This window comes from Vipera berus (genome assembly GCF_964194415.1).
Source record: "Vipera berus genome assembly, chromosome: 5".
Classification (NCBI taxonomy): Eukaryota; Metazoa; Chordata; class Lepidosauria; order Squamata; family Viperidae; genus Vipera; species Vipera berus.
The window spans coordinates 53783732-53807562 of NC_138207.1; the positions used below are offsets into that span (position 1 = coordinate 53783732).

Consider the following 23831-nt stretch of genomic DNA (forward strand, 5'->3'; position numbering starts at 1 on the left):
GACAAATTGCATTTCACAAAGACTGAACAATTTTTTTTAATTTGGCTTCCAATGACTTTGCAAAACGCTAGAGATTTACATAGAAAGGAACCTAGCAGTACAGCTACTATTAATAAAAATTAAGCTTGACGCACACATAGCCAGTAATAGTCTTTTCATTATTTGCTTAAGTTTCTTTTCTCCAATTAATTACAACTTGATAGATGTAGCCAAAGGCTCCCAAATCCAAATCAGTTATTGATAAACAAGCACTTTTCCAGTTGGAACACAATGAAAATTATGGTTTATGCTTAATCACAGAACTTTCAGGGCAATAGATTTAACTAAGCAATATTTCCCTCAAAGATTTTCTTGTGGCTTATGTGTGATCATGATACGTCCAAATATAATATAGGAATCATCCGAAAATAGTCTGGTGAAAAAACCAAAGAATTTTTCCACAGCAAGCTACTTACAGTTTTTGTATGACACTCCAAAACTTGGATGCATCCTCAAGAGTTTTGCAAAAGCAATTGCATAATATAAAGCTCAATCTGAGCACTAGTTTTACCCTAAATAAGAACTGACTTTCAAAATACGTTTTTGTTTTGTTTTGTTTTTCCAGGTTAGACTCACTGGACTGACAGTATCAATCTCCTTAATACAGATTATAAGTCAGAAGAAACCTTATAATCATTTCATTCAAACCTCTTGCTCAAAACTGGACTCGACTGAACACCCTATAGAAGTGACTATACACCTTCTGTTTGAAAACCTCCAGGAAGAATGGCGTGGCAATGCTTCTTCCACAGAAATATGCAGCATACTTTAATTTTCTAGGACAATTTTCAACATGATGACATTGTGAGGCCAAAGTTCTAAAGCTTTCCAACCGGCCTTCTTTCTATACCTACACTGAAGAAGTATATCATGTTTCTTTAATTTTCTGACACTTTTAACTTTTTGAGTTAGTGTGACTTAAATAAACTAATTCGTGAACTATTGTTCAATTACCAAACAGACTAATTCATGAACTACCATCTGAACCAGGGGTGTCAAACTCAATTTCATTGAGGGCCGCATCAGCACTGCGGTTGCCCTCAAGGGGCCGGGTGGGTATGGCCAGGGTGGGCGTGGCCTACTGGGTGGGCATGGCCAGCTCTACATCATTTGCATCAAGGGTGCCTATGGGTGCCTGGGCAGGAGTGGGACAGATCTGAGGGTCTCTGGCAGAACAAGGGTCTCTGGGCCAGGGCCAAGGCAGTGGGGGCCGTTCCCTCACTGTTTCCAGGATGGCTTCGCGGGCCACATGAAACCACTTTGCAGGCCGGATCCGGCCCCCGGGCCTTGTGTTTGACATGTCTGATCTCAACTATTCCATAGACTTAAGACTGACAATTTAGTGCTAAATTGGTCAGTGAAGATCTAGAATGAAGGCTACTGCTAAGCTTGTAAGCCGCCCTGAGTCTTCGGAGAAGGGCGGGATATAAATGGAATTAAAATAAAATAAAGATAAAAAAATATGGAAAGCAGTTAGAAAAGGATTGTAAGGCCCACGATCTGCTATTAAGTCATATTGTTAGCAATTACCATAACCTGCCCTAAATTCTTGGCCATTTAGGGCTTATACCTGAAGATTAAGATCAACTTTCTATTAGTTAAAAACTATCACTGAGCAGTGTTGTAGAAAGCATAGTGCCCTTGGATAGAGTAATACTTTCCTACTGTAAAAGAGCAATTTCTCTCACAGATTATCATCAGCTCTTTCAAGTTTAGACAAGACACAGAAAACATCAAGAACTGGAAGGGAATAATCATATTTTTTCTATTCTCTAAAGACTTAGTCACATAACGTCAAAACAGTTTCAATTATTTATTAAAATACAATAACTGTGCAGCTGTGCTTCTTACATAAGAAAGGGAATGTTATAAAGGGAAAAAGTAGTGTTAAAAATTTTTGAGACTTTATCTGTTTCACAAATAAAAATAGAGACCACCTACAGGGATGGGGTGTTTTTTTTTTTTTGCAATTCTATCCCAATCATTTATGAAAATATTATGCCAATGTTATTTTTTTAAAAAAATATATACAGGGAGACAATTGGGTAAATTATGTTTGCTTAAGGATATAACATATTAGCATTGTTAACCATTGTGTAATCTTAGAAAATTATTGGAGACCTGAAAAATAACTTTATTCATTCTACACAACAAACATACACAGAATGTTGTCCTTTAGATTACCATATTATTTTCAGTACGTTGTCAATGTAATGCATTTCAGTATCTATTTTGGTTGTTCTAGAACCAGAATTAGGAGCCATAATTTTTTTTAGAATTGAAAATGTAGATTAAATGAACATGAGATTTGAAAATAATACCCTAAAAAAGCAGCATTCTATTTAGCAGCTTTGCAGTAAAGAGCTCTGTACTTTACCTTTATGGAAAAGCCAAGCCAGGTGCATTGCTAGGTGCATGCTACATCCATGCCACAGACCTCTGCCCCTAAACAACATTCCCAGACTGACATTTCTGCACATGCAAAGTCTCTCTGCTTATGACACTTAATCCATATTTTTATATTAGTAGTTACAATATACTGCATATGTCTTCAATTCAAAAGAACACTGCTACCCGCTAAAGAACATTTTAATAATGTAATAAGTTACCCTTATGAAATGACAACTAGCAATTATTTTCTATTGTCCAAACTAATTCCTAGCTCATTTTTTTAAATTAGACACACCATTTTAATTAAAATGAGCAAAATGTCATTTATAATATATTGCATGGCTCTATTTTATTAATACACAATCTTAATTCTATTAATACAATGGATGTTTACCGAACTACAGTGAAACTGCAGGAAGTTATTTATTTACAAGCACCTATTATCTGACCTTAATTGGAAGTCTTCATCAGTCTTTAGAAATTGCTATTGAAAATACAATCAGGTTTAATGAACAGTTCAAACAAGCAACAATGGAAAATAATTGACGCATGTAACTATGACTAATAGAACAAGTGAACTTCATTTCAGCTGCTATCCTGTCATAAAAAATTAAGTCAGGTTTCCTGACTATTGCTATTATTGATCAGATGCAACTTTGGTTCAAATATTTCTTAATGTTTTAAAGCACCTGATGGCAAACATGCATAGTTGTTCCTGTCATTCAGAACTGCAGGACAATACTGAAAAACATTGTAATGTTTTAATTCATAGATACATTTATAGAAAATCCAAGCTTCACAAATGTGGAATAAACCCAAAATTGTGGAGTAGACCCACATTAAAACTGTCCAGAAGCTCTGTATCAGAGTGACAGTGGTATGCTAATAGTACTCAGACATGTATTTTTAAAAAAGAAGCAAAAATGGATTTTCATAATCAAACTATTTCTCAACTCGATAAGAAATAAAAAAAATGAAGTACAGAAATACTATTAACACTGCAGTGTCAAAGTTTCTTCAAGGGATAAGGCAACATGTTCTCTCTCTTAAAAATAAATGCCTTGCTTAGTGCTTTTCCTGATATGAGTCTGTAGAGTTCATTTTGTAATCCAGTTTGGAAATTATTGCCTTATCTAAGATTACCTAATAAATTGCTTGCAATTTATGTTATGATCATAACCTCAGAGTTCAAATCACTCATAGGTTTCAGCAGTATGGATTGTAAAACTTTATGATAGCAAAGCATCCTCCATCCAAAATCAATCAAGATTAGAATGAGATAATGTATGTATTAGGTTATTTCATTAATTTAGAGAGCTTAAGCCAGATGTCTATGGAGATCCAGGACAGAAATTGAAAACATTTTGTTTCTCATACAAAAAGCTTCTTCAGTTCTTCAGAAGTCCAGTTGTCTTTTGGGACAGCTTAAGCCAGAGTTACATCTGAGTTCCATGTACTTGCAAGGAAAACATAAGTGCTAAAATTTTCGATTAAATGCTCATCAGGAAAAGCTTTTAGGACAAATTTATTTCATCTATTTCTTTAGCGCATCAATTTATGAATTTTTAATTCTTATATGGGAGAAAGATTGATACATTTTTATACTCCTACTTTGCTATTTGGACCATACTTTGTGCAGGTTGTTTGCTGTTCAACTAATTTTAATGAGATCCTGATAATTACTTTGCTATTTTTGTTTACTGTTACCATACTATTAGTAGAATAAAATAGTATGTGCCCTTTCCAACCCCCCCCAAATTCAATTTTCCTAAAAACCATTCATTTACAGTATGGAATACAATGAAGTAGTTATGCTGACAGAGCTTTTACAAAGTTCACATAGTAATCCAAATTATTTTATGCAGTTGAAATCTGGCAGATATGTGCATTTGTCAGTTGTTTTGAAGTACGTGTAGAACTTTGCAAGGTAAAAACCGTTAATACTTGATCAGATTTATGGAAAAACTCAAGGGATTGTGCAAACGTTGATTGAACATGTTGGATGGTAGCAATGTGTTGGAATTCTAAATATTTTAGTCCCATATGTGCATATGTAAGAAGGCACTTGTCTTCTTATGGCTTGGGTCAGATAAGGCCTTGCCAAAAATGGCACTATTGATACTATGGAAGCAGAACCAACCCTGAAGCTTTGCATTGCATCGCCCAAGCCTACTAGGAGAAGTTGAGAGATATTCTAAAGTACAATAAAACTCAGAATAAATTCCAATAGTTTTTGCCGATTACAATGAGGTAGAAAAGTACTGCTTAGTTCCAAAATACTCTCTCTCTTTTGTTTTGTCTCCTTAAATACCTGCAAGGAAAACAGATTTTTCATAGTAACTTCTAGGCACATTGCATATTTGTTAACAATCATAATATGCCTTGATTCTTTACACAGGTAACATAGATAATCAACGATTCTGGAAAACTAAACCTTTTGTTCAATTTTAGTGCCAAAATGTCAGCTCTTGGTCAAAGTAAATCAGAGAAATATGAGCTGTTCTTGGCCTTGCAAATGAATACAGTTGCAAGAAAAAGTATGTGAACCCTTTGGGATTACGTGGAGTTTTGCATGAATTGGCCTTAAAATGCACTCTAAACGTCATGTAAGTCACAACAATAGAAAAACACAGTCTGCTTAAAATAATACTACACAAACATTAGCTGTCACAGTGTAGGGTGGAAAAAGTATGTGAACCCCTAGCCTAATGACTTCTCCAAGAGCTAATTGGAGCCAGGAGTGAGCCAACCTTGACTCCAATCAGTGTGATGATATTGGATGTGTTGCTGACAGCTGTCCTGCCCTTTAAAAACACACACCTGTTTTGCGTTTACTGGTCTCAAGAAGCACTGTCTGATGTGAACCATGCCTCGCAGAAAAGAGCTCTCAGAAGACCTACGATCAAGAATTGTTGACTTGCATGAAGCTGGAAAGGGTTACAAAAGTATCTCCAAAAGCCTTGATGTTCATGTGTCCACGGTAAGACAGACTGTCTACAAATGGAGAAAGTTTAGCACTGTTGCTACTCTCCCTAGGCATGGTCATCCTGTAAAAATGACTGCAAGAGCACAGCGCATAATGCTTAATGAGGTAAAGAAGAATCCTAGAGTGTCAGGTAAAGACCTATAGAAATCTCTGGCACATGCTAACATTTTTGTTGACACATCTACAATAAGGAAAACATCAAACAAGAATGGAGGACATGGGAGGACACCACGGAGGAAGCCATTGCTGTCCAAAAAAAATATTGCAGCACGTTTGAAGTTTGCAAAAGAGCACCTGGATGTTCCACAGCACTACTGGCAAAATATACTGTGGACAGATGAAACCAAAATTGAGTTGTTTGGGAAAAACACACAACACTATGTGTGGAGAAAAAAAGGCACAGCACACCAACATCAAAACCTCATCCCCACTGTAAAACATGGCGGAGGGAGCATCATGGATTGGGGCTGCTTTGCTGCCTCAGGACCTGGACGGATTGTTGTCACTGATGGGAAAATGAATTCCAGAGTGTATCAGGACATTTTGCAGGAAAACGTACGACCATCTGTCTGCCAACTGAAGCTCCGCAGAGGATGGGTGATCCAACAGGACAATGACCCAAAGCATACAAGTAAGTCAACAAAACAATGGCTTCAACAGAACAGAATACGCCTTCTGGAGTGGCCCAGTCAGAGTCCTGACCTCAACCCGATTGAAATGCTGTGGCATGACCTTAAGAGAGCGATTCACACCAGACATCCCAAGAATATTGCTACACTGAAACAGTTTTGTGAAGAGGAGTGGTCCAAAATTACTCCAGATCGTTGTGCAGGTCTGATCTGCAACTACAGGAAATGTTTGGTTGAGGTTATTGCTGCCAAAGGAGGGTCAACCAGTTATTAAGTCCAAAGGTTCACATACTTTTTCCACCCTGCACTGTGAATGTTTCCATCTTATGTTCAATTAAAACATGACAACAGCTAATGTTTGTGTACTATTATTTTAAGCAGACTGTGTTTTTCTATTGTTGTGACTTACATGATGTTTAGAGTGCATCTTATGGCCAATTCATGCCAAACTCCACGTAATCCCAAAGGGTTCACATACTTTTTCTTGCAACTGTACGTGCCTCAGGATAATACTGCAAGATCCAATCTGAGTCAGTCCCTGAGAGCCAAGGTTTATCCTTCCAAGCTTTTGGGCTTGTGCTGGAGCCCATCATCAGGGAACTTCTGTCTCTCCAGAACTGGTCATAATCTGGAATGTGAATATAAAATTCTGGAGAGAGAAAAGATCCCTGATGATGGGCTTCAGCACAAGCCCGAAAGCTTGGAAGGATAAACCTTTGGTCCCGATGACTGACTCAGATTGGATCCTATTCTTGGCCTGACTGAAATAGCAAAAAAAGTTGTAATCTGAGACAATATCAGATAAGCAAACCCCTTATTCTAACAGAGTTATCAATGTATGTTACATTTAGCTATGTTTTTAAAAGTTGTCTACATTCTATCATTCAAAAATCAAACATTTCATTTTTTTATCCTGTTAATTAATTGCTGAATATTTTCCAAATACATGGCCACTTAATCTAACAAACATATTCAGAGACACAGTAATAATTTGACTTAGTATAATTTAGATAATTTGAGTTAATTCCTTGAATTAACAAGAGTACAGAGGTTGGAACATGATGGTTATAGCAACGTGTGTCTACATGTCTTCAAAATTAATTTTAAAAAATGAAATGGACAAAATGCTACAAGATCATCACATTTAATGAGAAGTTAGTGTTCCTGCATGAGCTCACAAGACAGTAGGCACTCCTATGCAAGATCATGCAAGAGCTCATGAAAATTTCAAATTTCTCAAATGCTGCCAAAATTCAGGGTGGTTTTTTTTAGAGAAACCGATACTACAGATGTGATGATGTTTACTACCTGAAAAGATTGCTGCCCTTTGATATTTTGATAATTTTGCACTGTAATCTCAGATTAAGGATGAAGACATTAGAAACTAACCAACAAATATTGGATGTTTTTCGGTTTTTCCATTTTATTCTTGTTGATAAAACCACACACACACACACACACAAACACACAGACTATATGTGTGTGTGTGTCTGTGTGTACTAAACAACAAATATGTAAAGTTGATCACACACATTATATTACACATGTAGATAACATTACATATTGTATATTACATACATACAAAAGATTACATGCTAAGGCTAAAGTTTAGGTTTGCTATAATTACTGTGAAGCAATAAGTATTTAGACTTACCCCCATGTCTTTAAACACTTTAATTGCATTTTTTGCAAGACAATAGGTGGCACTCTCAGCTGTGAATATAACAGTAATATTATATTGTTAATTTACAGATTTAAAAAAGCCGCTGTCTAAAACAATATAATTAAATCAGAAATCCAATACTTCTACAGAAATAACTTTCTGACATACCGTACACTGCAACGTTCTTTTCTGTTCTTGATATTAAGTATTTGTGTAATTTTTGAAGACATTCTGTTTCCCTGACAGGTCCACTGAAATTATGGATGAAGATGGCAGCTGAACTATATGCCTCCAGTAATGGCCCTAGAAGCTTCTGCAGGAAGGAGATATATTGCTGGTGCTCCAATGACTGGCTCACCTAGTAAGACAAGCAGAATAAAAACAACAATCATGATGAGGATCATGCAACAATATATGTACATAATGCTAAATCCACACACTAAAACCAGGCATTATCAGTTGGAGGAAGGCAGGCTAGGGAATAAATCATGGTTCACCTTAGGTGGTAAGCTATTGTTTAAAACTTACCGGTAGAGTTTGTTGTTGGCTCATTTAGTGTATCTATGGTTTAGCACAAGATATAAACAGAAAACATGGTTTTCTTTGTGACTTTCTTGTTTCTATTTGTTTGTCTTATTTTTTGTTTGTCCTGTGCCAGCATCTAATCAATCCATGGACACATAAAGCAAGAGCTTTTTTTTAAAGGGAAAATTAATTAAATCTCCATTACTGCTTTACTGTTTTTTTCTGGACTGTTCACCTAGTTATGATTAGAACAATTGTAGCATTGCTAGAAGTTGTAATTCAGCAACACATGGCAAATCACAGAATCTCAAAATCTGCTGGGGGAAAAAAACTGGGCTTATTTCTTAGAAACAATCCCAGTTGTCTAAACAAGAACCAAAATTAGCTGATCCAAAGACATTCTTTGTTTTTCAATAAGGGATTTTAAAGTCAGTCTGATAGTTGTTATGTGTTCTTAAACAGAAAACTTTTGAACAGCTGTAAATGTGAAACCCTTAAGAACTCCTTACAAGTTGAAATAAACACTTCGGAGAGAATGTGATAATTGGTATTATTTATAGTGTGTCATAGTTTAAGAGAAAATTTGTATAAAATTATGTACTGATATAAATAGGACACTGAAAATACAGATTTGTATATTTGTATTTTTTTTCTTTTCATTTCATTGCACTTTTTCATTTCTTCACTTTTTTCCTTTTTTTTCTTTTAATCTATGCTATGTAAAAATTAGACACACAGACACACACATGCACATATATACACAGGAGTTGGTCCTACAAATCTACTTAGTACCTTCAAGTAGCAATCCCGTTGTTCTTCACCAAAGTCGCTGTCTTCATCCTCCCCATCACTCCTCCAGGACAGCGGCTCTGGAATATTCTTTTCCCAGTTTTGCTCTGTAAGGCTAGAACTAATATCCTCCTGTTCTTCCTGCTTAGAATGGAAAAATAGAAGTGTAAGAATCATGGGGGGTTTTCCATTGTGAATACTGCTTTTGATTTTAGGACAACCACCAAAGTGTTTCTATTGCCATTTCAGGTGTTAGAAAAGGAAGATCCAAGTATTTATTTCCAAATAAATCATGTGTCTCATTTATAAACCAAAGATGTTGGATTAACATTGCAAAATTAATTACAAAGTTTGGCTTGCATTATTCTCACTGTTACGCTTTACACTGAAAATAAAGCTGATTGCTATAGGTAAAGGTAAAGGTTCCCCCGCACATGCGTGCAAGTCGTTTCCGACTCTAGGGGCCGGTGCTCATCTCCGTTTCATAGCCGAAGAGCCAGCGCTTGTCCGAGGACGTCTCCGTGGTCATGTGGCCGGCATGACTAGCACGGAATGCTGTTGCCTTCCCACCGTAGTGGTCCCTATTTTTCTACTTGCATTTTTACGTGCTTTCGAACTGCTAGGTGGGCAGAAGCTGGGACGAGTAACAGGCGCTCACTCTGCTACGCGGCACTCGGGATTCAACCCGCCAAACTGCCGACCTTCTGATCGACAAGTTCAGCGTCCTAACCCACTGAGCCACTGCGTCCCTTCTGATTGCTATAGACACTCTCCTTAATATTAAAATCTAGGTGTTGCCTATGATTGGAAACATCAGTTTGCAGAAAGTCTCTGCCACTGAATTTCATAGAAATGGAAACAATTCACCTTCATTACTATAGAAACATTCTTCCAGTATATTTCATGTGTTAAGTTATAAAAATGCCTGAAGCGTTTTAATACTTTTTACAATTCCAGAGTTTTAAATAATTTCCTCTAAAGCAATTTGCACAAATAGAAACATTTGTGTTTGACTTTCTTAGTTTGATAGTTTCATCTCCTGGAGAATTTTGTACTGCACAGGAATGCTTTAAATTTGAATCTATATAATTAATACTTGGAAATCAGAAACACTGATTTCATATATGCTTTTCTTTTAACGTGTGGATTTATCCAGGTTACTTGTTTTTGGTTAAGCTTTTTATTCTTTCCCAAAATTATTTTAGTTGCTTCTAGTTTTCTGACTACTACATTTTTATTGTGTATTGTTAGTTGTCTTATTAGGTCATAGATGCATCTATTGATCTGTACACAGAAATAAACATACATGCATGCATACACATACTTAGTCTAATATATAATAATATTTCTTCATACTGAAAATATAATTAAGCACAGTTTGAAAAAAAAGAAAATGGTCCCTATGCAGAATTTAACTAAGATCTCTTTAAGAATAGTTTTTTTTTTGAAAACCACAAGATACAAACCTATGTTCAGTTCCAAATTTCATCAATGTTGCTCCTGCTTCAATGCTTCAACAGAACCTAACGGTGCCACCTAACGGAGGCTTCAACTGGTGCAGAATGCAGCCGCGCGAGTTGTTATGGGAGTTTCCCGATACTCCCGTGTAACACCTCTTCTTCGTGAGCTGCATTGGCTTCTGGTTGCCCTCCGGGTGAGATTCAAGGTGCTGGTAATGACCTATAAAGCTCTGAATGGCTTGGGTCCGGATTATCTAAGGGAACACCTGCTGCCGGCATCAAATTACCATCGTCCTGTGAGCTCCCACAGGGAGGGCCTTCTCAGGGTGCCGATGGTTAAGGAGTGCCGGCGGGTGATCCCCAGGGGGAGGGCATTCTCTGTGGGCGCGCCTGCCCTTTGGAATGATTTACCAGTGGAACTTCGGACCGCCCCCGATCTGCGTACATTTCGCCGGGATCTGAAAACTTGGTTTTTTGATCTATCAGGCCTGGACTGAAGGGGTTTTAGCTTTTAATATTGTTTTAATTGTTGGGCTTATGTAATTTAATCTATTTTAATTTATACTATTTTTATATCATATTTTATGTTGCCCTGTAAACCGCCCTGAGTCCTTCGGGAATAGGGCGGTATAAAAATTTAATTAAATAATAAATAAATAAATAAATAAATAAATAAATAAATAAATAAATAAATAAATAATACAATGTCTTGCTAAGTAACTGTAGTTGATCCCCCAGGAAGGGAAAGAAAATCTTTAATGAGCCTGTGTTTAACAACTCTCCTTCATGCAGAAGTAATTTATGACTAGTTTTTCTTATATCAGTATAAGGATAGTGTCCTCAAACTAACTTCTAGAAAATCTGAATGCTTTAAATCTAAATGATTTATAGTAATAATGAAGTTAATTAACTTTTTTCATTATGCACGCTGAAGTTAATGAACAAATAAAAATACGAAATGCAACAATTTAGCCAATAATCAGTGAAAAAGTAAACATCTCATTTCAACTCCTGGGTTTAAAGGAACTGAACCCAAACAAGCATGTTGGGGGGAAAAAGTGACACTGTAGATTTAACAGCCAACTAAATTTTTCATTCCTCGCAAATATATATTTTTATTCCTTGCAAATAATTTTTTCATTCCTTGCAAATATATGCTGATATTTATGTAGCTATTAATACAGAGCCTTGGTGGAGCAGTGGGCTAATGCCTCCTTAAGTAACACCAGCTGCCTGCAATTAGTGCAGGTTCGAGTCCCACCAAGCTCAAGGTTGACTCAGCCTTCCATCCTTCCGAGGTAGGTAAAATGAAGACCCAGATTGTTGGGGGCAATTAAGCTGACTTTGTAATAATGCCGCTTGGGTGTGTGTGAAAGCCCTAATAAGCAGGCATATACATACAGTAGAATGAAGGCTACTGCTAAGCTTGTAAGCCGCTTTGAGTCTTCGGAGAAGGGCGGGATATAAATGGAATAAAAATAAAAAATAAAAATATTAATTAGTGAGCAGTACTTCTGCTAAAAATAGTAGAATGCTGAACATTCTAACTACCAAAAATTATTTTTATTTTAGGTGCAAAGAAGGCCTTGACAATTTGAACTGTATTTTTGTTTAGACTTCTGGAATATATGACCTTCAAGATTGTTTTATTAAATGAGTGAAGTCAATTTAAACTTCTCAGAAAGCACAGATAATTGTTAATGGAAACAAATCTGTGAGATTCAAAACAGGAAATGTGATTGTGCACTGGAAATGAACAGATAATTGCTAAACTATACAATCTTTTGTTGAAATTTGAAACTAAAGAACAGATTAAAGAATGCATAATAAACTGGCCTCAGAAATTTGGTTACAGTATACCAATGGATCATTGGGGAAATATGTGGTTAATGTTGTGTCTGTTCGCAAAGATAATTTTTATAAAATCATGTATCATCGGTATATGATAATAATTATCTAAAATGTATAAAGGAACTTCAAATGTATATTGGAAATGTGAACAACATGAAGGGATCTTTTATCATGTTTGGTGGACATGTAAAAAGCTTAAAAAGTTTGAATCTGAATACATACTTTGATACAGAGGATTTTAAAGATCAACATTCAATTGAAGCCAGAAAAATCTTACCTTATCTTAGTTTATCTCATCTTATCTTGTCTTATCTGTTTATATTTATAGAAAGAATACTATAAAGAATACTAGAAGCAATTTATATTTTCTTTTCTATTGTTCTTCAACTTTATTTCCTTGCATTTCTTTTTGCTCTTTTATTTCTTCATTTTTTTCTTTTTTATTCTTTTATATTACTTTGTTAGCATTGATCTTCTTGAGTAAAATAAAATTATATATACAAAACTAAGTATCAAAAGTTATTTTGGTCTGAAGAATAATTTTCAAAAAATTTTCTACAGTGAAATGAGTATAAAAAGTTGCCAAATAGTATAGTTAAAGGTAAAGGTAAAGTTTCCCCCGCACATGCGTGCTAGTCGTTTCCAACTCTAGGGGCCGGTGCTCATCTCCGTTTCAAAGCCGAAGAGCCAGCGCTTGTCCGAGGACGTCTCCGTGGTCATGTGGCCAGCATGACTAGACGCCAAAGGCGCACGGAACGCTGTTACCTTCCCACTGTAGTGGTCCCTATTTTTCTACTTGCATTTTTACGTGCTTTTGAACTGCTAGGTTGACAGAAGCTGGGATGAGTAACAGGCGCTCACTCTGTTACGTGGCACTTGGGATTCAACCCGCCAAACTGCCGACCTTCTGATCGACAAGCTCAGCGTCCTAACCAACTGAGCCACCGCATCCCTCTAGTATAGTTAACTATACATAAATAATTATCTAGATACATATAACACATGATCAACATCTTACCTCTGCTACTAAAAGAAGTCCATATTGTATGAACTGTTCAATTGCTTCATGGCACACTTGACATAACAGCTGACAGGGCTGAGCAGGAAAACAAATTAGAACCTCGTGACAATTCTCTCTCAATATACTATTTCTATTAATTGCTACTTTTGAATACTCTTGTATAAAATGAACAACAATTCTTATAGGAAAAGATAATTTCAAGAAATGGAACTATTAATTTCCTCTGCAGTTACTTCAAGTCAATGGTAGTTATTTTTCTGGAGCAGGCAGTAAAGTAAATGTGTAGATCATGTACTTGCAAGAGTACTTGTAATTTTTTCTTTATTTTTCTGTTTCAGAGGAAACACAGGTAATGCATTTATTTTAATTCCAACATAACTGAAAACAGGAAAATAAACAATTACAGAACTGGAAAAAAAAACCCTTTCTCCCATATTTAAGAATTTCTTTGTCAGCGTTTTCCCAAAAGCTACTCTAGAAGGTTGAAAAATTATTAGCCGTATTTATCTCAATGTGTGTCATTCCCTATTATTTCAATTAGTGCTTTATATTGTTTTACACAGCTTATTCCAATCTGCCTTGTGTTAGTCTATTAGCTTTAACGCTCCACATATCCATCACACTTCAAATTAGGGCTTGTTTCACAAAAATCAAAATTCTAATGGAGAGGAGGATTAGTTTTTAACTTAGTATACCACTGGGTCTTAACTGCCCAGTGAGTGCTGCAAGATCATTCATTGAACACTTCCTCTACTAGGAATTAATAACCATAGTTTGATCAGGATGTTATTTTTTTTTTAAAAAAAGCATTAGATGCTTCCCCATGTAACACAGGAAGCAATGCAATCATTATCAAATCTAAAGAATCGTATTTATTATTATAAGCATTTTATTTTAAAGGGTGTACATTTTATATATAATAACTGTATGTAAAAATGAGACAGCCCTGATTGAAAATGAGAAAAAAAATGCTTTGAAATATTTTCTAGCTTCATTTAAATGGTATTTAAAATGGTTAAGCTGTAAAATAAATTGTTCTATATTTATTGCCTTTGTCAACAATGTTCCTTTTTCTGGTCACATTTTGGACATTGTGTGTGTGTGTGATGATATTATATACACACAGAGAGAGCTTGCCTGCTATTTCTATATGTAAAGCATGTGGGAAACCGATACTGCTTGAAGCTACGTTTCTCTTCCCTTCTTCCATTTCCTCTTTTTAAAACCTCCAGTACATCTCCACTTGATCCATAATACTGTAGCATAATACAAATGATATGGTGGTGTCAAACAAATCTGCACCCAAACACTTACCAATGAAACAGTTCCTTCATAACACAGCAAATAACAGAGGCTGGCAGCTTTTCGGACCAGTTGTTCTTGACTAACCACACTGGGCAGAATCCCACTGATACCATTTTTATGCCTTTTATTCAGTAAAGCATGAAGACTACATGCTGAAGCAAAAGAAAAGATATATTCAAACGTATTCCTAAATTACTGCATGATATGCCAAACTCAACCTCTTAAATAGTAACAGCAACATTGGGCAGAGCATTTCAGGCATCAAGAGTAAGGATGGTTGTAGGACGTACCGATGGCAGCCTCCTTGAAGAAGACATGCAGTATCCCATTGCTATAAAAGCTGAGTTCAAAGACAGCAGGAACAGATGTGTTGGGAGTGATGAAGAACTCATTATTCCGACTGGTGTTTGTGATAGTTATACAGTTTCCCAACAAATGGATAGCGTGCATGACAACATCTTCAGAATTCCCTGAAAATCCCAAGTCATAGTCCCGAGCCAAGACCTCCTCCTTCATGGAGAAGAAATCTTCCACCAGCTTAGAAAGATCAATTCCCTAGACAAAGTATTGACGTCAATAAGTGATAGCTCTCCAATTATACAAGCCTTATACAAGGTTAAGAAATGCTAAGTAGGATTGGTTAGAGTAATTCCAAAGGAATGAGGGTAATAATCCTAGGCAATACTGAAACCACATTTATGATACCTAAGAATCATGGCCTGAAACAACATATTGGGGGGATGGATTATATTTTGTTGGTTTATGTGACAGATGGTGCTCCCAGAGGGAAGCTGGTGTGATGTACTACAATGAATCAGCAGTTTCCCAGGAAGGAGATGGTACATTTGGGGGGGGAGGGAGAGGGGGCAGACAAGATGCAGTATAGCTTAGAGCTGGATAAGGGATGTCTCTAAATAAGCGTAGGTTCCTTCCCTACTTTTGAGAACAGGAATAAAAAATTAACAAAGTCAGTTTATACATAGCTTATGAATGTACCCTATTCCTCAACAAACTAAATAAGTAAGATAAAATAGGAAAAACAAAAGCTTAGAACATGTTTTAAGCATTGCTGGCAGTTTCCAAATTTATTCAGTGAATGCAGAAGCACAGCAGCCTTACCAGTCTGTGTCGGTAGAGCAGCAAACAGGCAACAATGTGTGTTGACATCACAGCACATGATTTGTTAGCAGCTAAAAGCAAACAAAAGAGATTAAAGCTATACTTGCACTTTGGATTGCAACTGAAGGGCTCAGAAAGCAACATTTACAAAATGTCAGTCACAGTTGAATTAAGAATTATGATTATACAGAAAGATTCCATTTTCAATAAGGCAGCACAAAAATCTATCTATTGATCAAAAATCAACATTAATTTTTAATACACAAAAATGTAATATTTTAATCCATTGCAATATTGAAATACCTGGCATTCTGAGAGTGAAGAGTGGAAATGAAGACTAGAGGTAAAAACAGAGAGCAAAGTTTGGCTATCAACTCTTGAGGACAGTAGGAAAAGGTGGCCTTATGGCAGGGAATGGAGGCAGCAAGCATGTATGGTAGGGAATGGAGGCAGCAACTATCAAATGGATCTCTGAGAGACTGAAGAGTGTTATGGAAAGCCCCATTCTAGAGTAAGACAGCAATGGTGTATATTTAAGTGTCATGGGGCCGTTGGAGTGTTTTAGCAGACATCTGCTTACTCAAGGGATATATACAATGATTATTAAGATTATGATAGAATGGGGGAAAGGGAGAGAGGCAGAGGGAAAAGTAAGAAAAAAGAGTTTAATTTTCATGATAATGGGTAGATGGATATGTAAATAAGAATAAATGTTCAGCATATTGTTATTGAGAAGGAAATCATTCTAGGTGGAATTGGCCAGCCCATGCTATATGTGCCTATTCTCAGCATTAGTTGTATGACAGTCGCAGCGTCCGGGGGTGGGTGGGTGGGGGGGTGTCACATGATCCCGTTTTGCAACCTTCTGACAAGCAAAGTCAATGGGGAAGCCAGATTCACTTAGCAATCATGTTACTAACTTTAAAAATGCAATGATTCACTTAACAACTGTGGCAAGAAAAGTCATAAAATGGGGCAAACTTACTTAACAAATGTTTCACTTAGCTACATAAAATTTTGGACTCAACTGTGGTTGTAACTTGAGGACTACCTGCAGCACTCTGAGAAAGGCAATCAATAATTTTATGTAAAATTCGCAAATCCAATAAATACAATGAGGGTAACAAAGAGATTTATTCAGAATGGCATCTCTCAGATTAAAGACTACATAATTTTAAGACAAAAGAAAAAGAAAAGATACAGGAAGAGAAAAGCCCTGATACTTAGAAAGTTGAATGTGACAGAGAAAATGCAAAATGAACACCACAATAAATACTTACTGAACATAATGTGTTCTGCCAAGTTAGCTATTAATTGTCTTCTCAGTGGCTCACAAGATAAATCCCTGGAATCAGGAAGGGCAACTTCTGTACTTTCTCCTACTATGTAGTTAGGCCTGAAAATAAGTAACAGAATGGGTAACTTACACTGTATGAACTGTACGAACCCCAAAATATTTTAAGTGCTGCAGTTCCCAGTGCTAAAGACTATATTTGCGAGGGAGACGGCACTGAACTTGCAAATAAACTGTTCTTTTGTCTTATATAAGCAGATTTTGAAAATTACTGTAGGACAAGTCTATTACTGTCCTTTGCCAAAATGTGAACCACACTTCCTTGATTAAATTATAGATCTAAGTTTGACAGATTTTCCCTACAACTGCTTGCCTCATGGAATCACGCTGTACTAACAAAACCTGGGCTCCCCACAGCAGCATCCAGGTTGTATTGCAAAAGTGTAAATGATGCTTCATCTTAAGATTTTCATATCCCGAAGAAATAATATCTTTGCAGCAAGAGTAATGATACATTTTACAACTTTCCTATCATGTAACAATTCCTCATTTTTTTCCTGATATGCAAAAAAAAATACATTAAGTCTTCAGCTGTTAAGTAACTAATACATAATCCCAGAAAATCAATTATTTAAATTACCCTAAAACGATTTTAATAGGCTAGCTCAAACGTCAAATCATAGACAAAATATCCAAAATTCAAGATACATTTACACCATAATTACTAAAGGTACAGCTATAATTCTAAGTATTAACTAGTTTGACTGAATGTTTCTGAAATGTAGTACTTAACTATATGCATAGTTAAGTTTTCGAAATGTAGTAATTGTACACATAGTTAAGTATGATAATATTCAGTAAAAACATTCTGATGGATGTTATCTAAGCAGAATTCTAACATTCAAAGAACATTCACAGAAAACATTTTGATCAAGAGTCCTTAAATTTGTATTAAAGCTTGATAAACTGAATTTTGGAAAAGAACCTCAACATTTATAATCTGTAGATTTAACAGAATATTTGATTGTTGTTTGTTCATCGTTGATAGAAAATCCTCAATTCCATCATACCTTGAAGGCAGTACAGCTGGTAATAGAGTATGTTCCAAAGAAAGAGGAACAGGCAAAGGTTTCTGATTTTGGCAATCTAAATATTCCTGTAAAAACATAACATTTGTAACAACTTTCTTACTGAATAGGAAAATGATTTTTAGAGAACAGCACAGTAACCAATACTGACAATTAGCCAATAATGTAATATACTGAAAACATGTAATTTTTGAAGTGCATTAATTACCTAAAGAATCTAAATTAATTTACAACCAAACTGAAAAGATAATAATAAATTTCTTAGATATTTCTAGGTGGTATTTCTTGCATCACTGCTTTAAAGAAAAAGCTCTACTAGTTTTTCCCATCCTTGTCTTCTCAGTCTTTGCTCAGTCTTTCCAAAGGACCTAGGACAGGCTGTTTAATAATATTCATGTATCATCAAAGGATGTAAACTGTTCCAAGTATATTATTATTATGGTTGGTTCAAGTCAGCCAGATGTTTACACTGAATTAGGCAATTTTATCCCCCTACTGAATGTGGGAATAGGCAGATATTGTTTGGTGGTGTTAAAGAGACCGAGAAGGATGTAAAGTGGTCCAAGTAAAGCTGACTTTTTCAATTGATTAATAGTAAGTTTGTCAATGCTTGAAATCAAGGTATTCAAATGATGCTCCATTTGCTCCAGTTATTATTGTTACTACTTCTGCTTTCTTTTGATTAATACCTTGAAGCTACGGCATCTCATATTCAACACTTTTGTTAATGTGTAAGGATCCGTACTCTAGCATGAGATTTCAGCTATAAAACTCTTTTGTTTGAGCAATACCAATACACGTGAAGTAAAAACTTGAAATATTGTTTCTACTTTAATCTGAAATATGACTTGTTTAAAATATCTTTTTTCACAGTTTCTTAATGAAATTTTGGTCATAAAATATCAGCTTACTTTTAAAGAAAACGGCTGAGCAAAATCAACTCTAACACATCCATAATTTTTTCGTAACATTCGAAAGACTCCTCGGGCTACACTCCATAGGCTTTCATTCTTCTTGGGCTTTCCCTGAAAGACATTGAAAAGAAAGGGGGGGGGAATCACAAAAAAATGCTTGCAAGCATTACACACCAAGTTATTTTTATTAAAAACTAAAACTAAATCTAATTCATTGTTCCTCCAAATCATGTGAATTTGCTATATAGCTGCTTTCACTAAATGAACATATATTTTTAAGCATTTTTCCCTGCATGATTTTATTTTGTATCATATTAAGTCCAGATAAAGTTAACTTCTGTCTCAAAGCTATAGCTTATCAGCAGAACTGTTAAGCATACAATAAATAGCACCTCTTACCAGCTGTTCACTAGTATAGTGACCTTCAATTATTCTGTCATAGGAGATTCCCACAGGTATAATTAGTACGTCAGGAGCAGCATTTGAATATAGAGCATCCACTACTACTGATAAAAGGCCTGCCCTTGCACAGGCTACTTTCCCACTCCTGGACCGTGTCCCCTCCAGAAATATCTCTAAGAATTGCTGCTGTCGAAGCAACTCTTCAACATGCTGAAAAGAAAATGGCAACAAGATCAGACACAAGTTCTTTGCATTGTTTCAAATCAGTAATTTGTAAGGTGGACACCCACCATGAGCACAGCTCAGATTTGCAATTCGGTGTGAGAACAAGATTTCTAATTATTTAAGCAATAACATGTCCCCATCTACAATATACAACTTTACTTTTATTGGAACTGTATGTGATTGGATAGGATAATCATTACTGAAAGATCACAAGTAACTTTGGTATTATCTAATAACAGTGCATACAACTAAGAGCATATAGTTGCATAGATATGAGAAATGCAACTTCAACATTTAACAAATTTTTTCAGGGCACATGTATAGTCCATACACCACTGACATGCACACAACATTACAGTGATCCATGAAGTCATCAGTTTCCACAAACTACATAAAAGTGCAATACAAGCTTTTCATTTTCTCTGCAGAAGCCTTTCTATTGTAGTGAATCTTTTATATTATGTAATATAATACCTCAATTATAAAGTGAAATGAAACTTATTTAAGTTTTGAACTTTGCTATAAATTTAAATATGTGTTGTGCACTGATATGATGCACAGATTTTATTAGCAAACGTGCAGAAATAAACTTTTTTTAATGTACATACCACATGCAGTAAGGTTCTGTACAAAATATCTTTTTGGCCATCAGCTCTCTCATCTAATTTTCTTCTAATAAAAAACCCTCCAAGTTTGTGGATTAAGGTGCTATGGAAAGGAAAAAAAATGTGCATGCCTTTTTGATTAAAAGAGAAAGAATACAACTTTAGCACAGGTTATGCCAGACTGAAAAAAAATACAATATGCATATTTGCATAATATGAAAGGAAAAAAACTAACAAATATTAGTTGAGCATTTGATTATAAACTCTTTAGATGCATTTAAATCAACCGCTCCTAGCCTTACACATCAAAAAACATCACAAGTGTTCACTTTTTTCTCCTTCATGTTTTCTTTTAATGTCTTTGAAGAAAATGATATTGTGATGTGATACAATGATGTGAAAACATGTTTAAATATATAAAATTAGTATTTTATAAAATTAATATAAGTTTTCATTAATCAAATCAAGACATATAATAAATCATATAAAAAGTTAAGTTTTATCACCATGGTTTTATAAATCAATATTGCTTTTCACTAGAAATCTATATCAATGTCTACCCTTACCAATGTTTTTTTAAAAATCATATTGGAATGGCGTAAGAGACCAAGATTTCAATAACATATATAAACAGAAATTACTAATTTCTTCTGCAGTGATAAAAAGTCTTACAATAAATTAAAGGAAATTTCTATTTTGAATTCTTTTACAGATTAAAAAAATCACTATAGTTCTACTTTGATATGTTGCAAAACTTAAAACACATTATGCCAAATTTATATGTAGGACATACACATCCTATTAGCTACAATATACGATTTATATGATGACAATTAAAGTCACTAATAGAAGACAATATACTAGTTAAAACAACCAAGAACACAGTTAATTCTGGTAATTATGAAGAAGCATATTATTTGAAGATACATGTTAAGTGTACAAAATGTATCTTTTTTAAAAAAAAAACCTTTTCTTTAGGATTATTACAGTATTATAGTCCTAGATAGTTAGGAATAATCTATTTTCTTAAACATGACATACATGAGATAGGGTTCAATAGTGAAGAATTTGTAATTATAATATAAAACTTTATGCTGTACAACTGATAATCTTTTTATACATGCAACTCTTATTCTATAAGTTATATCTATATCAGAAATTGACTTTTCTGTCTTTCATGGAAAAAAATTACTGGTTCTTGAAGTTTAGATACATTTTTCATTCTATTTGGCACAATTTGTAAAAATAACCTCATTACTTTCTGACACAGGTATTTCATGTACAGTAACACCCTGTCATGTGAATATGGGCAATGTTAATGTTCTGAATTTTTGATATGATAAAATTATATTAGAACTTCAGAATAAAGACTACTACAATTGCAATCTTATTTCTGTTTATTTACCAAATGTAAAAGTTGCTGACCATGTCATACAACAAAGCACTTTTCCATCAATGCATGCTACATATTCAGATTACTTTTTGATAAATGTTAGTTCACCTTGATCAGGTAAGGGAACAAAATGGCTGACATTAACATAGTAAAATAACTAATGCTGTTTTACCTGAAAATAGGAATATTTAGATTATTTCCGGCTGCAATGTAGGGTGCCTTGATATTGTGGCAGAAAAGAATGAATGTGAGAAGTAGGTAGTCAATGTGAGATTTGTGAACTGGTAAGAAGACAAGAGGCAAATTTAGCTGTATGAAAAAGAAAAGAGGAGTTTACATTTGATACCAAAACATAATTTTAACATATCAGTCTTCTGCACTGTCACTGTATTTCTCTTTTTATCTTGGTAGTAGTTGCATTAGTTAGGAAGAAGAGGGAATAAATGAAATAGAAAGGATATAAATTTCACAGGCAATAGATTTTCATCAGCATTTATAGCAATTAAATGTAACTGCTTTCTTTGTATCATATTATGGGTAATATCAAGTGGATTTGAAACATATATAGTAGTTTATATCTTGATTATGTAGCAAGGTAAACTTTGAACAATACTTTGTTCAATAGTTTTAAAACGGAATAATCTGGAAATTAATGGCAAAAATATATTGGATGGACCATAGATAAGTAATTAACGGTAAACTATCATTTAAATATTCTACAATTACTGAAATTTTCAAGTAGATGTTATTCCAAGAATATATCATTCACTGACAATTTACTACAATTTATCTTGACCAGTAACAATTCTATTCAGATTCAGCCCCAATAATAATTTCAAAGGTGTTGAGAAACAAACTGATGCTGGACATTGAAAAAAGATTATAAAACAGTTTTTGCATTTCTTGTAAACATTGCCCTTGCTTCTGTGGTCTTGGTGAGGAAGACACAGAAGGCACTAACACAATTTACTACGCAAAATAACTTCTGGCAGTAACTTTTAAGTCATTATTTTTATTTATTAAACAAACCATTCAACTGAAGTGATTATATACTGAAGTTTAAGATAGACACTGTAAAACAGATTCTGCTGGATGTAACTGAACTTTATTTTTTATATCTTTTTATCAAAGATGTCTTTTCAGGAAAGAAAAATAAAGGTAAATTTTTCCTGAATATTTCACAGATTGAATCTGAAAATAACTCAATATTTACTGTTATAAAAATAAAAATGCTGCCATTGCACAATTGCCTTAACTATTTTTATTACCTCAGTTGCTGCTTTTACCATCTCTAGTTGGCCTTTGTGAATCTGGATATTCCAAAAAAAGCTGTTAAATAATTTCAATAAAACCCAACCTGTTAACCTGAAAGAAAAATATAAATTAAGCCACTATATAATAGAATTTATATTTTGTACAAATAATTGATAGATAAACATATGTTCAAAACAGAAACAATCACATCATCCATGATGGACCAAAAGCATATTGTGAAAATTCTATTAAGATGCAGTTTAAACAATAGTTTATATTTCTATCATCTGTAGAAAATATAAAATACAAAGAAATTTTAATTCCACATAATTCTGAACAGAGTATAATATTGGGTTGATAAAATGACACTTATTAAGAACATGCTGTTGTTCCATTGAAAAAGTTTGGATATATCAATATATGAAGGAATTCTTCAAGGGCAAAGAATGTTTTTTATTCATTTTGCAACAGTGACAATGGAAGAACAATATGAAGTAAGAAATAACAAATATCTCTATGGATTTGCACAGTACTGAATACACCCAGACCTCACAAACAAAACTTAGTATTATTACCTAATCAGAGAAGGAGAGACATTTGCTACCATTTCTTGAAGGATCCTTTTAGCTTTCTTCTTGGTTCTGTTAATGTTTCTAGATTCCAGCTGGTCAAGACCATTTATAGCTGATGATTCTAAAGACTCCTGTATAATAGCATTCTGCACTCTAAATGTCATAAAGTGAAGTGTTATTTTAGATTTCAACTACTTCAGAGCAACTATTTTCAATTTTAAACTGAGATATCAAAGAAATCCCCCACCTCAATGTGCTAATTAACTATATACTTTGTAATTGGAACCTTCATGATTTTTTTCACTT

The 23831-nt window shown here is 34.6% G+C and overlaps 1 protein-coding gene across 3 annotated transcripts in view; it reads right to left on the reverse strand.

The window, feature by feature from the left end:
• Window positions 1–2157: 2157 nt before the first annotated feature.
• The window catches only part of GPAM (glycerol-3-phosphate acyltransferase, mitochondrial), a 41956-nt gene continuing 20282 nt past the window's right edge, over window positions 2158–23831 (reverse strand). For all 3 annotated transcript variants that reach the window (XM_081328448.1, XM_081328447.1, XM_081328446.1), the window contains 16 exons: window positions 23529–23678; window positions 22968–23064; window positions 21872–22008; window positions 20310–20409; window positions 19474–19686; window positions 19072–19185; window positions 18143–18228; window positions 17059–17174; window positions 15779–15849; window positions 14950–15214; window positions 14669–14811; window positions 13352–13429; window positions 9026–9166; window positions 7877–8066; window positions 7700–7758; window positions 2158–4741 (listed from right to left, as the gene is read on the reverse strand). In XM_081328448.1, coding sequence (XP_081184574.1) covers window positions 4625–4741; window positions 7700–7758; window positions 7877–8066; window positions 9026–9166; window positions 13352–13429; window positions 14669–14811; window positions 14950–15214; window positions 15779–15849; window positions 17059–17174; window positions 18143–18228; window positions 19072–19185; window positions 19474–19686; window positions 20310–20409; window positions 21872–22008; window positions 22968–23064; window positions 23529–23678 — 2077 coding nt within the window. In that variant the 3' untranslated portion in view covers window positions 2158–4624. The remainder of the gene's footprint in view (window positions 4742–7699; window positions 7759–7876; window positions 8067–9025; window positions 9167–13351; window positions 13430–14668; window positions 14812–14949; window positions 15215–15778; window positions 15850–17058; window positions 17175–18142; window positions 18229–19071; window positions 19186–19473; window positions 19687–20309; window positions 20410–21871; window positions 22009–22967; window positions 23065–23528; window positions 23679–23831) is intronic.